General features: G+C 58.6%; 1 protein-coding gene across 1 annotated transcript in view; it reads left to right on the forward strand.

Moving 5' to 3' along the window:
* The window catches only part of Cdh23 (cadherin related 23), a 390,176-nt gene that overhangs the window by 279,362 nt on the left and 95,681 nt on the right, over nucleotides 1-15,133 (forward strand). Inside the window, 6 exon segments of the mRNA XM_047551945.1 lie at nucleotides 775-882; nucleotides 6,596-6,785; nucleotides 7,108-7,253; nucleotides 10,433-10,652; nucleotides 12,228-12,380; nucleotides 14,093-14,206. Of these exon segments, the coding sequence (XP_047407901.1) occupies nucleotides 775-882; nucleotides 6,596-6,785; nucleotides 7,108-7,253; nucleotides 10,433-10,652; nucleotides 12,228-12,380; nucleotides 14,093-14,206 (931 nt within the window).

Below are 15,133 nucleotides of genomic sequence, written 5' to 3' on the forward strand. Positions count from 1 at the left end.
GCCATGTATGGCCACCAAGGTGCCCCAGCAAGCAGGAAACTGGAAGAAGGAATTTCGGGGTCCTGAGCGAGCTTTGGGCTACAGAAAGCCCCTCCGTGGGAGAGGAGGAAAGGTCGGCCGTGGCAGGTCACTCCAGCCACCTCCCTGCTAGTTCCGCTCTTACTGTCCTGGGCTCTCCCTGGGAACACTCTCCTGACCTCTCTCCATGTCCCCGCCCATCCTTGCCCAGTCAGAGGGGCTGAGGCTGGGGTGGGCATCACTTGGCTGTGACTTGGCAGAAAAACCCATGGTGCCCGACTCCATCAAAGGAGGGCCTGCTAATAGGAATCAGAACCCTATCAATAATTCACCTGGTGGCAGGTGAGCAGGGAAATTGCTTGACTTGTAGCCGAGACTGGGAAGCTCAAGGGATTCTCTCAGATCCCCCACCCTGTCAGTCACCTCCAGCCAAGACTTGGATGGCTGGCAGAAGTCCTGGGTCACAGCAAAGACTTCAGGACCGTCCCGTCCATTCTCTGCCTGAATCCTCTCCTCCCCAAGAGACCTGGCTCCATCCTGTCCTCAAAAGACCAGGCCCTCTCCCAGGCTCCCAAATTTGATGAAACTGGTATAATCGATGCTAGGACGGCCATCAGCATTGGGGGTGAGACTCAGTGGTAGAGCACTTGCCAAGCAGGCGAGGCCCTGGCTCATCCCGGGCGCTGCCTCCCAGGGACATCCTGCCCTGCCCAGCTCCGCAAAGCGTGCTCCACAGCGCCCCCTATGGCTCCACAGGTGAACGTCACCCTCCTGGACATCAATGACAACCACCCCACCTGGAAGGACGCCCCCTACTATATCAACCTGGTGGAGATGACACCTCCAGACTCTGACGTGACCACGGTAGGTGGGACTGGAACAGGGGTCTGCCAGGCTGCCCTTCCTAGGGGTGGGTGCGTTCCTACCACGATCCCTGGGACTACCTGCATGGGGCTGATGGACTCGATGCTTCCCTCTGAGCCAACTCTCGGAGAAGACTTCTAGAAGCTTCCTTGCATAGTGAAAGGTAGTCAGAAGTCAGGGGAAAGCCCTCCCCTAGCTTCTGGTGTCAGCAGGCTTCAGGCTTTGGGCAGCCAGGGACAGTGGCAGGGGAGCTAGGGCTGAGCTTGTAGCCACTCTTGTCCTGAGATCCCCAGACTCTTGCCACCCACCCATGAGATTTCCCCACCCTCAGCTTTGCCCCAGTGTCTGTCCTTCACCACCTGGTGCCCATATCCGTCAGCTTGGTCAGCCCCCACTCGTGCTGGTCCCACGGCTGCCCCCCAGGTGTTGAAGTCCACTCCAGGGGTGCTCTGGTGCAGCGTCTCCAGGTCCCTGCCTGGTGTGCTACATGCACATATGTCCAGGTGCCACTCAGCTTGAGGAGGGGAGATGTAGCCAAAGCCACTGGGCCTGCAGGATGGAGACTGGTTTCCAGGGACAACCCAGGAAAGCAGGGTGGAGCACCCACAGATGCCCTGCTGTCACCTCTGTAGACCTCTCCTCCCCACAGCCTGGTCCCCAGCTGTCCAGCTCCACAGCCACCCAGCCAGCCCTGTGGTGGACATGATCCCTGACGGCTCCTAGCGGCCCCATTCACTGATCCTGGGCCGTGTCCAGCACCGTGCTGAGGGCCTCCTGTGGATGCTCTCGCCCTCAGCAACCTCCCAGGCAGGTGGATTCGCTGCCCCCATTTTTCTGTGGAGGAAACAGACCTGGGGCTTCTGGGGTTTGCCCAAGGTCCCTAGGCTAGTGAGAGGTGGCAGCAGGACCCCAACCTGGCTCTGTCTGCTTTGAGACAAGGGATTGGAAAACACTGGGCCCAGCCCTTAGAGTCTGCCGAGAGGTGGGGGCCCCAGCAGGCGGCCCACATCCTGAGGAACTGAGGCATTGATGTGGGCTGGGAACCGGTCCTCGCTTTTGGATCTGGCTCTACAGAAGGCCTCCCCCCTCTCACGGAGCAACCTTGGGGCAGCCCCCAGCCTCATCAGCCACATCCTATGGTGACAAGAGCCATGGGGATCTAGAGGGGAGAGAATGTCAATTTGGGAGGCAGAACAAAGAAGGAGAGGCTGGCCAGCCTATCCTGTCCGCATGCTCAAGAGCTGCGTGACTCCCAGATGCGGTGTGGGTGTCCCCTCCCAGAGGCTGCGTCAGTCAAGGACGAGGGATCCGGCATCTGTGTTTGTTCAGGGTCCCCTGTGTTGGTGCTGGCAGGCCAGGGACCACTGGAAAACCCTCTCCTGGGTCACTTGCACAGCTCTGTGGGACTCCAGGTCTGGCATTCTCTGCTGCCACCTTGTGGGCAGACTTAAGACAACCTCCTCCCACCCAGCAGGGACCCTAGGGCCAGGGCTGGATGCCCACTCCTGAGACCTGTCTGGCTAACTATTACCTTGGCTTTGTGTTTCTGGGAAAATCTCCCAAAAGAAATTGAGAGGTAGGTGATGGAGGTGGCTCTACAAAATCCTGTCTGCCCAGGACACCAGCCTAGGATGCCATTGTCAAAGAGCCCCCCTGTCAGGCAAAGAGGAGGTTTTCCAGGTGGGGTCTACACTTAACTCTGGGCAGTTTCGAGCTCAGGTCCACAGTGGCCCTCTCCAGGTCTCTGGCCTTTCTCATGTTCTGCTGAGCCTTGAGCAGGTATGGACGTTGGGCCAGGGGCTGCTGGGCAGGGTGGGGGTACAGGAAGCCAAAGGCCTGTGTCTCCCTCCTGCTCAGACCCACTGCTGGCTCCCCTCTCAAGCTGTGTGAAAGTCACAGTCCTTACCTCAAAGCCACCAGGATCTGCCCCATGGTTACCCCTAGCACATCCCCTCACTACAGCAGGGCCATCCTGTACCTCCTCAGGCACAAGACAGGCAAGGACCCGAGCACTGGGATTTTTCAGTGTCCCATGGTTACATTTGAACCAGAAAAATAAAAGTAATGACTCAAAAATTCAAAACAGCAAAATCAAAATTAAACCCTGTTATATTAAACATCCTCCAAATGTAATACAGGAACCTAGTGTTTGTGGAAGTTTTATTACATCTGAGGACGAATTCTAGAATTCTTGAGAATGTTCCAGAATTCTCTGGAATTCCCAGTGATGTTTGATTGCCGGGAGATGAGAAATCAAGACATCGGTACATTAATCAAGTTGGTCATTGAAAAATTATTTCAAGAATAGTCATAAAAATTCTTTAAACGTCGTACCCATAAAATGTTGGCACGCGTATGTATGTACATGTGTACGGATGTGGGTGTGTTTTAGTACCTTCCAGGGGGCCCCCCAGAGCCTGCTAGGGCTCAGCCCAGGACGAGGTGGGGCTGTGGCTGGGATGTGGGGGAAGGTGGCTGCAGACAGAGCAGCTAACCCAGAGGGTCAGGCGACAAGAAGAGTGATATTTGAATGGGGCTGGCCCACCTCGTGTCATGTCCTACCATCCTTCCCACTTCCCCCTCCCTGGCCCACTGGCCTCTCAGTTCCTGGCACCACTCACCTCTTCCCCACCACAGAGCCTTTGCATAAGCTCCTCCCTCCCCCAGAATGCTCTGCTCCCGGCCCCCTACACACGCCCCTGCTCCTCCATGACTGGCTCAGTCCTCCATCTGTCCCAGCTTAAAAGGTCACCTCTTAAAGAGGCCCTCCATGCCTCTGCCCTGCTCCATGTTGTTTCCTTTAGGTCCCGCAGTCCACGCTTATTCCTTTGGTTGACCATTATTAAGAGGTGGCTAGCTTGGGCAGCCACTGATTCCACAGTGCCTGGATTCTAATCCCAGCTCCACTACTTACCAGCAGTGTGACCTGGGGCAAGTTACTTAACCTCTCTGTGCTCCAATTCTCTCACCTAGAAAGTGGAGATAGTACGAGTCCCAACCTGATGAGAGTCAGTACACCCAAGCACACGAAGCACTTGCAGGTGGTGGGTGGTCAACAAATGGCAGCCATTGTCATGGCCATCTTCCTCCCGGCTGCAGTCCCGTCTGTGTGGTGTGCTGTTGAACCTCTGTGGGGATTTGAAATAGTTATCCCAGAAAGTCTCGCCTGGGGAATGTCTCTTTCCTCCCTCCCCAGCAGGCCTGGCCTGGCTCTTCCTTGTCTGGACACCAGGGCATGTGGCAGAGGGCTCTCCCGGGGGTCCCCTCCAGCACAGCACTCTGGAGCCCGAGGCTCAGGGCACTTGATCCCGGTGATTTTTCAGAGCTGGAGTGGCTTTGCTCGGGTGCTTTGAGAGTCGGCGTGCACGCGTCCCCTGGCGCCCGGCGTGACCAGGCACGGGCACCATGTCTGTCCACCCGCGTGGCCCGCACTCGCGGGCAGCATCTCTGTCTGCAGTGAGCTCTTGGCCCTGCTCTCCCCGTGGCTCCTGCAGCCTCCTTCAAGGACCTGGCTGATGGGCATTGATTTAGAGCCTTTCAAAGCCCTCAGCAAAATAAAGGAGAGGGGAGAGGGAGAGAATTATTCCCCGTCAGGCCGGGAGAAAAATGACGAGCGTGAAATGGGAAATAGATGAGGGGAAAGTGGTGAGAGTCCAGGAAATCGCCCAGCAGGGAGTCTAGTCTGCAGGAGGGGCCGCCCGCTGCCCTCGCAGGGCCAGGGAGGGGCCCAGGGGCATTTGGGAGCCGCTCCCCAGGCACCCCTGGCCTTTGCGGGCAGAAGACGAGAGCCCCGCCGCTGTGAAGTGGACCTCACGCTGGCCCAGGACGGGGCCTTTTACCCCGAGCCTGTTTCCCATCCAGAAAACCCCGGGATTAAAACCTCTCCTCCTGGAACTGTGGAGACGTGGAGGAGGGCAACGCAAGACCGGGCCTGGCTCGAATGACGCTCGGGGCACCCAAGAGCCCTGTCTCCGTTTGCAAAATGGGATGCTGGGGTCCCCAGGATGGAGGCTGGGGACACAGGTCCACAGCAGTGAGGTCACCTCCGGCCTGGAAGGTGGGGACCCCCGCCCCCACCCCTTGGTGCCTCCGGCCGGCGAGGGAGCAGGGAGCAGTCTGGTGCGGGGCTGGGGCTGGGGCTGCTGCCCCTCTCACTGTGGCTACAGGGTTCTGCCCGGCATCGGCCCCTCTCCCCGGGCAGGTGGGGGCCTCGGCCAGGGCAGCTCATCTGTCTGTTCTGCTCTAGTGGCCCCAGAGACACCTCTGGCTGGGGATTAAGCCAGAGGAGGGACAGATTCTGCTGCCAAAGCACAAAGGCCTCACATGGAATATGATGAAGGAGCTGACGAGGCCCTGCTGTCATTGCCGTGTCCTGGAGTTAAGAGTGACACTGACCTGATGCGACTCTGGGGACTGCAGTCAGCCCCCCGGCTTTCATCTCTGGTGCCACAATGGCTTTTGCAGCACAACGGGTGGAGGAGCTGAGGGGTGGGAGCCACGCCTGTCCCGAGACTCTGGGCGGCCTCCAGAGCGGGAGCTGGGTGGGGCCGAGGCTGGTGCTGAGGGACCTTGAATTCAGCCTGGGCCTCTCTGGGCTGTTTTCCCCTCCAAACTGGGGTCCAGCGCATGGCTCCCTGCCTGTCCCTGTCATCCGTGAAGTTTCAGAGGCCCAGTTCTTCCCAAGTCACTCCACACTCAGAAGCTCCGAGGGAAGGAAGGAAGAGCGGGTTTGGGGATGAGGCACCTGGTGTCTAAAACCCAGGTTCCAACTCCTTTCCAAAGCTGAGCCACGGTGCAGATGCCCCCTCATAGATCACCACGGTCGGGGCTGCTGGGCCCCTGCTCTCCAGAGCCCAAGAGCTTGTCTGTCTGCATGTCTGGAAGGGAAGGACACACAGACGAGCTGGCAGTGTTGCCTGCTGGGCTTGAGGGACCTGGAACTGGGGCACAGTTCTCATTCAGCTATTTCCTGGCTTCCAGACATTGGGCACCTCACCGAGCTTCTCTGGGAAATGGGCATAATCATAGGTATCCGCCTCATAAGGCTGTTTACAGTGCCTGCAGGGGGCTGGTGCTTATGAGTCACAGGCATCTGCTGTACACAGGTGGGTGCTAGGTGCTAAACACAGGTGGGTGCTAGGTGCTAAACACTGGTGGGAGCTAGGTGCTAGGTGCTGCACACAGGTGGGTTCTAGGTGTTGTACACAGGTGAGTGCTAGGTGCTATACACTAGTGGGTGCTAGGTGCTGTGCACAGGTGGGTGCTAGGTCCTAGGTGCTGTACACAGGTGGGTGCTAGGTGCTAGGTGCTATACACAGGTGGGTGCTAGATACTGTACACTGGTGAGTGCTAGGTGCTATACACAGGTGGGTGCTGGGTGCTGCGCACAGATGCTAGGTGCTGTCAGCTGCACTCGCTCTGCAGGCCTCTTGGAGGGCAGAGTGACCACTGTTACACAGGAGGCCCAGCTTTGAGTTGAGAAAGCTGCTTGACTGTGGTCAAAACTGACAAGAAGCCGACCAGCCAGACGCCATGCTGGTTCATCTTCACCCCGCACCTCCGGGGCCCAGGGAGGCGCCCTTCCCGGGCCTGAGCCAGGATGCTCCTCCTCCCAGGCAGGGCGCCAGGGCCCCGTGTGAGGCTCAGAGGACCCTGGGCGGGCCGGAGACGCCCTCCCCGCCTGGGCTCAGGGAAGGGCCTGTTCCCTGGGCAGGTGGTGGCCGTGGACCCGGACCTGGGGGAGAACGGCACCCTGGTGTACAGCATCCAGCCTCCCAACAAGTTCTACAGCCTCAACAGCACCACCGGCAAGATCCGCACCACCCACGTCATGCTGGACCGGGAGAACCCCGACCCCCTGCAGGCGGAGCTGATGCGCAGGATCGTCGTCTCTGTGACCGACTGTACGACCCGCCCACCCAGACCCTCATGGGGGCTGTGGCCTCGACCCTGGGGGCCTGGGAACACCCCTGGGACGGGTCCTCGGGAGGCTGGGGCCCAGCCAGGAGGGCTGTACCGATCACCAAGAGGAGACTGACAACCCGTGGGACCCCAAAGCGCCCTGGGTGGGGAAAGACCTGGAGGGAGGTGCGGGGTCCAGGCCGCCTCTGGGGGGCCGTATGCGGGACACTGACTCTGCCACCCTCTCCCTGCTTGCCTGCCCCTGCCCCTCTGCTCTGCACCCATCTTTCCCTCTCCTCGGCCCTCTCTCCCCTGTCCCTCTAGGTGGCAGACCCCCCCTGAGGGGCACCAGCAGTGCCACAGTGTTCGTGAACCTCTTGGACCTCAATGACAACGACCCCACCTTTCAGAACCTGCCTTTCGTGGCTGAGGTGCTAGAAGGCACCCCTGCGGGGGTCTCTGTCTATCAGGTGAGTGTCCCTTACCCTGTCCCTGACAGCCAACGGGTGGCCGTGGGTGCCGGCCCCCACTTTGTGGGGGGACAGGGTTGCTAAGCACGCCCCCAGAACAAGAACGAGCTGCACCAGGCCCGGAGAGACGGAGCTGAGAGGGACAGGTGGGGCCCACGAGGTCAGGGCAGTTCCCTGGGGGAGGAGAGTGGAGCTGGTCTTGAAGGACAGGTGGAGCAGGGCGGTGGAGGGAGAGCAGCAGCCGCAGGACAGGAGGCCACAGGGGCAGAGCCGGAGGGAGGGAGGCCAGGACAGAACGCTGGAAGCCAGCAGAGGTTCTCCAGGCCTGAGGGAGGGCTGGCCCAAGACCCTCCACACCCCAGCCTGCAGATGGATCTAGAATACAGAGAAGGCCAGCCGAGCACTGCCCGACGTGGGCAGCATGGGCCCCGCTCCAAGCCCCGCAGCTCTGAGACACCCTGATTTGCAGGAGGCTTTAAAGAGACTCACTCTGGACTCTGGCCCACAAGAGGCAGAGCCCATCTTGCACATGGCCTCTCTGCTTCCTGCTTCATCCCCTCTAGTCAGGGGAGGGGATGCCCCAGCAGGAGCCATTCAGAAATCCTGGAGAAGGTCATGGTTAAAATAGGCCTTTAGGGCTGGGGATGACGCTCAGTGGTGGAACACTTGCCCAGAGTGCACAAAGCCCTGGGTTTCATCCCAAGTACTTACTGCAAAATCAAAACCACGGGCTTGGAGTCCCATCACCACCAGTGTGGCTCCCAATTCCCCACCCATGTGCTGTGTGACTTGTAGCACACTACTTAACCTCTCTGAGTCTCAGCCTCCTGGCCTGCAAATTGGAGATAACAGTAGTACCTGCCTGGCTCTGCTGTGGATATTCAACCAGACACAGGTGTCAAGCCACCTGGTACCTGAACTGCAGGAAATCCACAGTGGCTGTGGCGTTGTGTCCATCGTGGTTTGTACAGAGATTATGGGAGCAGGTTAACATCTCCCCATTCAGAGGGGAGGACTGTTTGTCAGGACGCCAGAGTGGGCGACCCAGCAGGGCCTGCTGCCTGGGTTTCCTCACCTGTGAAGGAGACCGATAGTGTGCCTTGGTCCCCAGGAGCAGTCTCAGCAGAGCGCTCTCCCCAGGCCCCCAGCAGGGGGAGCCCCCATCCAGGGAACCACAGCCAGTCCCCAGGGAGGGGCACCCCGGACAGATCAGGAGGGCTGGCGGCTGAGAGTGAATGAATCCCAAAACCCTCTTCTCTGGGGGCTCCCAGGCCCAGGGGAAAGAGACGCCCACCAGCACACCCCTGAGAGCAGAGAAGCAGCCCAGAACCACGAGGAGCCGTTTGGAGGGGCTGGGGGTGTGTAACTCAGACCCCGTCTTCAGATAGGAGAGGGTTCTGGTGTGAGTTGTGTGGTCCCCTGGCCCCCCCAGGGGCTCAGGCAAACAAGAGCTTTCAGACATCCGTGACAGTGGAGTGTGTGACATGTTGAACCTACATGGAGTAGAACTTATTCTAAGTAGGATCCCACTCTTGTGGTTGTACACATGTGGAGTTCCACGGTTGTGTGTTCATATGTGAACACAGGGAAGTCGTGTCTGATTCATTCTACTGTCTTTCCTATTCCCATCCCCCCTTCCCTTCATTCCTTTTAGTCTAGTCCAATTAACTCCTGTTCTCCCCCTGCTTATTGTATGTAAGCATCCCCATATTAGAGAGAACATTCAGCCTTTGGTTTTTGGGGATTGGCTTATTTAACTTAGCATGATAGTCTCCAGATCCGCTCATTTATCTGCAAATACCATGATTTCATTCTTCCCTATGGCTGAGTAATATTCCATTGTGTATATGTACCACATTTTCTTTATCCATTCATCTATTGAAGGGCTTCTAGGTTGGTTCCATAGCTTAGTTATTATGAATTGAGCTGCTATAAACACTGATGTGGCCAAGTCACTGTAGTTCAACCAATAAAGATTTCTGCTGGTTAGAAAAGCACTTTCTCCAGGGATTAGTGCTATGTGCAAGTAAAGTCAAAGCAGTGACCACCCCATCCTGGAAAGCATTCAAGCAGAATCTGGAATCTTCCTGTCCAGTTTGTTGAATATGAATTAGACCATTGTCTTCCAGGGAGTCTTAGGTTATTTGGAAGTTCTTATTTTAACAATTGCTACACATTGTTTCCAGTGTCTTGAATGAGATTCTGTAAGACTTTCAGTGTATCAAGGTCTTGGGTTGGGGCAACGAACTGGAGTGGCCAGTGGGAACCAGTCAGGGACTGAAGAGGAATCTTACCTGTACTTGGCCTCAAAGGAAATGAATTAAAAAATGAAATCCTTGAGTGATTTTTTTTTTAAACTGGTATTGATTTTTTTAGATGTTGATAGACCTTTATTTTATTCATTTATTTATACGTGGTGCTGAGAATCAAAATCAGTGCCTCATACATGCTAGGCAAGTGCTCTACCACTGAGCCACAACCCCAGCCCTCAAGTGACTTTTTAAAAGTAATCCTGACATCAGCCAGGCACGGCAGCGCACACCTGTAATCCCAGCAGCTCGGAAGGCTGAGGCAGGAGGATTGCAAGTTCAAAACCAGCCTCAGCAAAAGTGAGACACTAAGCAACTCAGTGAGACCCCCTCTAAATAAAATAAAAAGGGCTGGGGATGTAACTCAGTGGTTAAGTGCCCCTGGGTTCAATCCCTGGTACCAAAAAAAAAGTAACCCTGCATTCATCTTACACTTGTTCTATCTGCTAAGCAGGGAGGGAGGCTGTCCCGGGTGTACTAGGTGATTGAGGTCCCTGCCTTCCAAGGTCTCTGAGCTGAACAACTGCTGCGAGCCAGCATCACAGGGCTGGAGGGCGAGGGAGATGTCTGGGCTACTGGAGAGCCTGGGGGGCCTGGGGCCCACTGGAGGGAACCTGGGAAGAGCCCTAAGGGGAAGAGCAGGGCTTAAAGGGGAAGGCTGTGGCCACTGGACTCTGGTTCTAGAAGGTCCCTCCCCACCCACCCGCAGCCTCGCTCAGTGCATTGGACTGGAGCCCACCTGGACATCTTTCAGCTCTCACGGCTGCCCTTAGAGAGCCTCCAGGAGGTGCACCAGGGACAGTGGCCCGGCCTCTGGCTCAGAGGGGAACAGGTGGTCCCGCGCCTCACGCAGCCTGTCCTCTCCCCCAGGTGGTGGCCGTCGACCTGGACGAGGGCCTGAACGGGCTGGTGTCCTACCGCATGCAGGTGGGCATGCCCCGCATGGACTTCCTCATCAACAGCAGCAGCGGTGTGGTAGTCACCACCGCCGAGCTGGACCGGGAGCGCATCGCCGAGTACCAGCTGCGGGTGGTGGCCAGCGACGCGGGCACGCCCACCAAGAGCTCCACCAGCACGCTCACCATCCGCGGTGAGGGGCGGGGCCTCCTGCTGTGTGCAGGGCCTGGGGGTCACCCGGGGGGCTGGGGAGCCCACACTCCACGGTGCCCACCGGCCCTGGGGCACCCTCCTCAACTGGACCGCTCAGCACAGCAGAGCCTTGCCTGTCTCCACCATGCTGGAGATGCCAGCAAAGCCTTCCCCACCCGGCCACTGCCATCAGGGCGCCAGAGCCCTGCCAAGGTCCCCCCACCCCTCCCGGTCTCTGATCCAGGAGCAGGTCCTGGGACCCCAGGGCAGGAGCAGGCAGCGGAGAATGCAGAGCCCTGTCTTGGAAGGCCAGAGTTCCTTTGGAGATGTGAAGGAGTCTCCCTGTCCTGTGCATGTGGACTCCTGGGCTCCCAATGGAAGGGCACTCCCCTGGGAAGAGGGCAGCCATGATTCCCAAGCTCCCCAAGATTCACGCCTCCTGAGCTAATCCCCAGGGTCTCCACCCCGCCTGGGTGCAGGGCCCGGGAGTGGAGAACATTTCCCATCTGCTTGGGATCTGTCCTTAATTCTCCAGGCAAGATGGGGACACTAACATGAGCTGTGGCCATTGGGCCAGGATAACTCCAGGGCAATAAGTGCAGAGCGCAGGCTGGACCTGTCCCCAGGCCTGTTCCATCCTGCTGTGGCTCCTGAGGCCTCCACGGGACATGTGTGTGGGGCAGGGAGCTCAGCGCAGGCGCACAGACTGGTCTCCCCACTCAAGACCCAGGATGGAGGCCAGATGTTCTCTCTCCTGTCCACCCTTAGCTGGTCCGTGGGTGCCTGGTGCAGCTTGAGGACCCACTTCTTTACCATGATTAACGGGGAACTTGTCCCCAGAGGGCCTCTCTCCAAGGCTCGGCAGAGGCCATATCATCGCGTGAGCCCATCACTCTTCCTGGTGACATCACGGAGAGTAGCCAAACGGGTGGGGTCATTTCCCTATGAAGGTCACCCCAAGGTCCATCAGACTGAGGAGGACAGGCTTGGCACGGAGAACTGGGAAAAATACATCTTAAAGGGAAACTCAACCTCAAATTCAGCTCCTTCACGAAGAGCCCTTCACAAACCAGGCCTCCCCAAGACCCTGGCCCCTCCATTCCATCCCTGGGATTTTAGACCAGTCACTCGGTCTAAGCTCTGAGCTTCTGTTCCCTCAGCTTTGGGCTGGGTCTGATGGCGCCCACCTCATAGGAACACCCTGTGGACTGTGTGGGGTCCTGTGTGGACAGCACTAAGCATGCGGAAGAGTCCCATCCAGTCCCTGTTATCTCATTGTAATCACCGCTATCGTCATTGTTAGGCCCGTTCCAGAGAGATTCTGGAATTTTCTCTCTTCCCTTTGACAGCATGAGCAGCAATAAGTCCCAGGGACAGGGCAAGGAGGGGCTCTTGTCAGCTTGGTTCTGGCCACAGCAGGTCCAGGGACCCTGGGCTCGTGACCAGCAGGTGTCGGCACAAATGCCACTCGGGCTGGTGGCTCCCTTGCAGTTTCCTGCTCGCTGGGCCTGAGCCTCTGGAACCGGGCTGCTGGGCGCAGGAGCCAGGCTAGCCCTGTGTTCTACTGTGCCCGCAGTGCTGGACGTGAACGACGAGACGCCCACCTTCTCCCCGGCCGTGTACAACGTGTCGGTGTCGGAGGACGTGCCCCGTGAGTTCCGGGTGGTCTGGCTGAACTGCACGGACAACGACGTGGGCCTCAACGCCGAGCTCAGCTACTTCATCACAGGTGCGGCCTCCTCCAGCCTGGGCCCTGCCCGCCCTCCCTGATGTGGGACCAGCCCTGGGGGCGGGAGCGTGGCAGGGGGCTGGTTCTCTCCACCGCTGCCCACCTGCGGAGTTGCAGCTTTTCCCGAGGGCCTGCAGCTGAATCCCTCTGGTCTGGCTCCCGGGGGGGCCTCCTGAACCTGTCCAGGGTGGATGCAGGGGAGGGAGGACTGACTGGGGTTCCCACTCCACCCCACGTCAGGGTGATGAAGCAGTGACAGGAAGAATGTGGCCTTGTCCTTCCCCAGGGACCCTTTACCCACGGGGAGAATTCCCATCTGTTTAGAGGCAGATGGCTCAGAATGCCCTAAATCAGTTGGTTTTAGCTTTTAAAATGTTGAATAGCCACCACCTGGGGAACTGTGACCAAAGATGATGGGGCCCTGTCCTGTCTCAACGGGGAGAGCGAGCCATGATCAATGAGTGATGTCTGCCGCGGCGGCAGGATGGATGGGGAGTGGGTGTCATTCCCTGGGTTAGGAGTTTCTGGGCATCCTTCACCTGAGAGGTGCCAGGGCACGCGGGAGGTGGGGAGAGTTCTGCATCCCTCAGCCCTTCAACCCCTCTGTCTGCTCTCTGCTCACGATTCGCGGGCAGCCGCATTACGCACATGCAGCATATGCACACGCCTGCTTGTGCACGTGCGCAGTGTGCACACCAGACTCCCAACTCCTCTCCCCGGGAGCAAGAAGTCCCAGCCTCACAGTCCATCCTTGGCTATAGCTGCTGCCACTCTGCCCTACCTGACAGGGTGCTCCTCACGGTCTGGTCCTTGGGACTGACCCAGGAAAGGCGTAGGTATCGAGACCCTGCACACGGCAGTCAGCTCCATGGTTTGGTCACCGACACTGATTATACCTTAGTTCTGCCCTGGTCCTGCTGGAAGCCAAGTTGTGTCTTTACAGATGGTACCTCAGACATTGGGGAATGCTAGAGGTTTGGGGGCCAGGAGACTTACAGGGGCAAACCAACAAGGACAAGGAAGCTCCTGGCAGCCCCCAGGACTACTTCCCAGGACTTGGAAGTGGCGGGTTCTGGCCTGTTGAGAGCCCTCCAGATTCTCAGGGCAGGTTCTGCCAGGAGCAGAGCCCAGTCTTGGTCTCAGTTCTCCCCAAACCTAGTGCAGTGGCGCCCTCTGCTGCCCAGAGCGCCACCAGGCCTGCAGCTCACGAGGAGAGATTTCCCTGGGTGGTCCTTTCTTAGCCCTGTCCAACCACAGAGAAGAAACCCTCATACTTCCCACTGGTCCCGGAACTCAGGAAGGCTGAGCCCCACCGGTCTCCTGTCCACCCTCCCCTGCCTTCCTGCACCCGTGTCTCCATACAGAGAACCGTGCACCTCAGCCCATTCCTCGCTGGCACAGGAGAGGAAGGGCCTGGGGAGTGCCCAGCTGAACCCGAAGTCCTTGGCCACATTTAAAAGCCCCAACTCAGGTTAACTGCTCAGCCACTTCTGCAGGAAGGCAGGCGGTGGAGTGGGGAAGGGGCAGGAAGGGACCCATTTCTGCTGTCTGTCAAATGGAGGTTAAGAGAACACGTCAAGTGAGCCTCACCCTCATCACAGCCTGGGAGGGCTGAGTTGGAGCGCGGCGCTCACTGCTGGGCCACCCGGGCATGCAGAGCAGACAGGTGCACTCCCCTTGCCCGGCCCTGGAGCTCTGCTCTTTGTCCACAGGGGGAAACGTGGATGGGAAGTTCAGTGTGGGCTACCGCGATGCCGTCGTCAGGACGGTGGTGGGGCTGGACCGCGAGACCACTGCCGCGTACACACTTGTCCTGGAGGCCATCGGTACGTGCCAGCTGCCCCCCACGCCCCACCATGGTTACTCCGGGCAGAGTTCACATGGAGGCCTTCCAGGGCCAGGCCTGGAGCAAGAGGATGAACTCTGCCCTGAGGCTGGTGAAGAAAAGGCCACCAGACACCAAGTGTTACCGAGTACTTGCGGCCTGAGGCTCACGCTCCAGGCTGTACGCGAAGCCTAGGACAGTGTGGCAGGGGTGTCCTGGGAGCCCCGAGGAGACCAACAGGGAGGCCCAGCACTGCAGCTCCAGGCCAGAAAAAGCGGGAAGGGAGAAGGGAGGACGTGGGCGCAGCGGCCCAGGGGGTGGCAGAAACACGGCGTGGGCGAGGTGGAGGAAGCCTTCTGAGCGTGCCTTTCAGCCAGATCGGACTCTGGGCTGCAAATTTAGAAGCAGAATAAGCTGACTTCAGCTGTACAGGCTCACAGAACCAGTGCGCCGGGAGACCTAGCAGCAGGTACCCCTGGATTCAGGCCCAGGCGGTGCCATCTGGCCGCAGGATCCACACTGGCTGGCTCTTTGTCCTCTGCATTGCCTGGTGCGAATCACTGCTGCAGGTTCAAGTGCAGCGGCAGGGCAGCCGGCACGGGCTTCTTACACCGGCTGCCCAACAGAAGCCCCCAGCTTAGCTCTGATTAGTTCCATCTGCCCCAGAGCACATCACTGAGCCCTTCATTGTGACCAGGGGACTGAAAGGGGCTGATTGGTCGGGCCTAAGTCACGTGCTGAGCTGGGGCAGCTCCTCCTGCCCAGAATCCCAGGCCTCGGAGTGGGGGATGGGGGCGGCCCTCAGAGGAACTCTCTAGGGGCTTGGTCCTCCCAAGAGAGAGCAGGATGGTGCCAAAGGGCAGAAACAAGCGGTGCTGCTGCAGCCTGAGCCAAGGTAGCAGGGAGGGAGAGGCAAGGAGGGCTCTTC

The sequence above is a fragment of the Sciurus carolinensis genome, chromosome 5 (genome assembly GCF_902686445.1).
Source record: "Sciurus carolinensis chromosome 5, mSciCar1.2, whole genome shotgun sequence".
Lineage (NCBI taxonomy): Eukaryota > Metazoa > Chordata > Mammalia > Rodentia > Sciuridae > Sciurus > Sciurus carolinensis.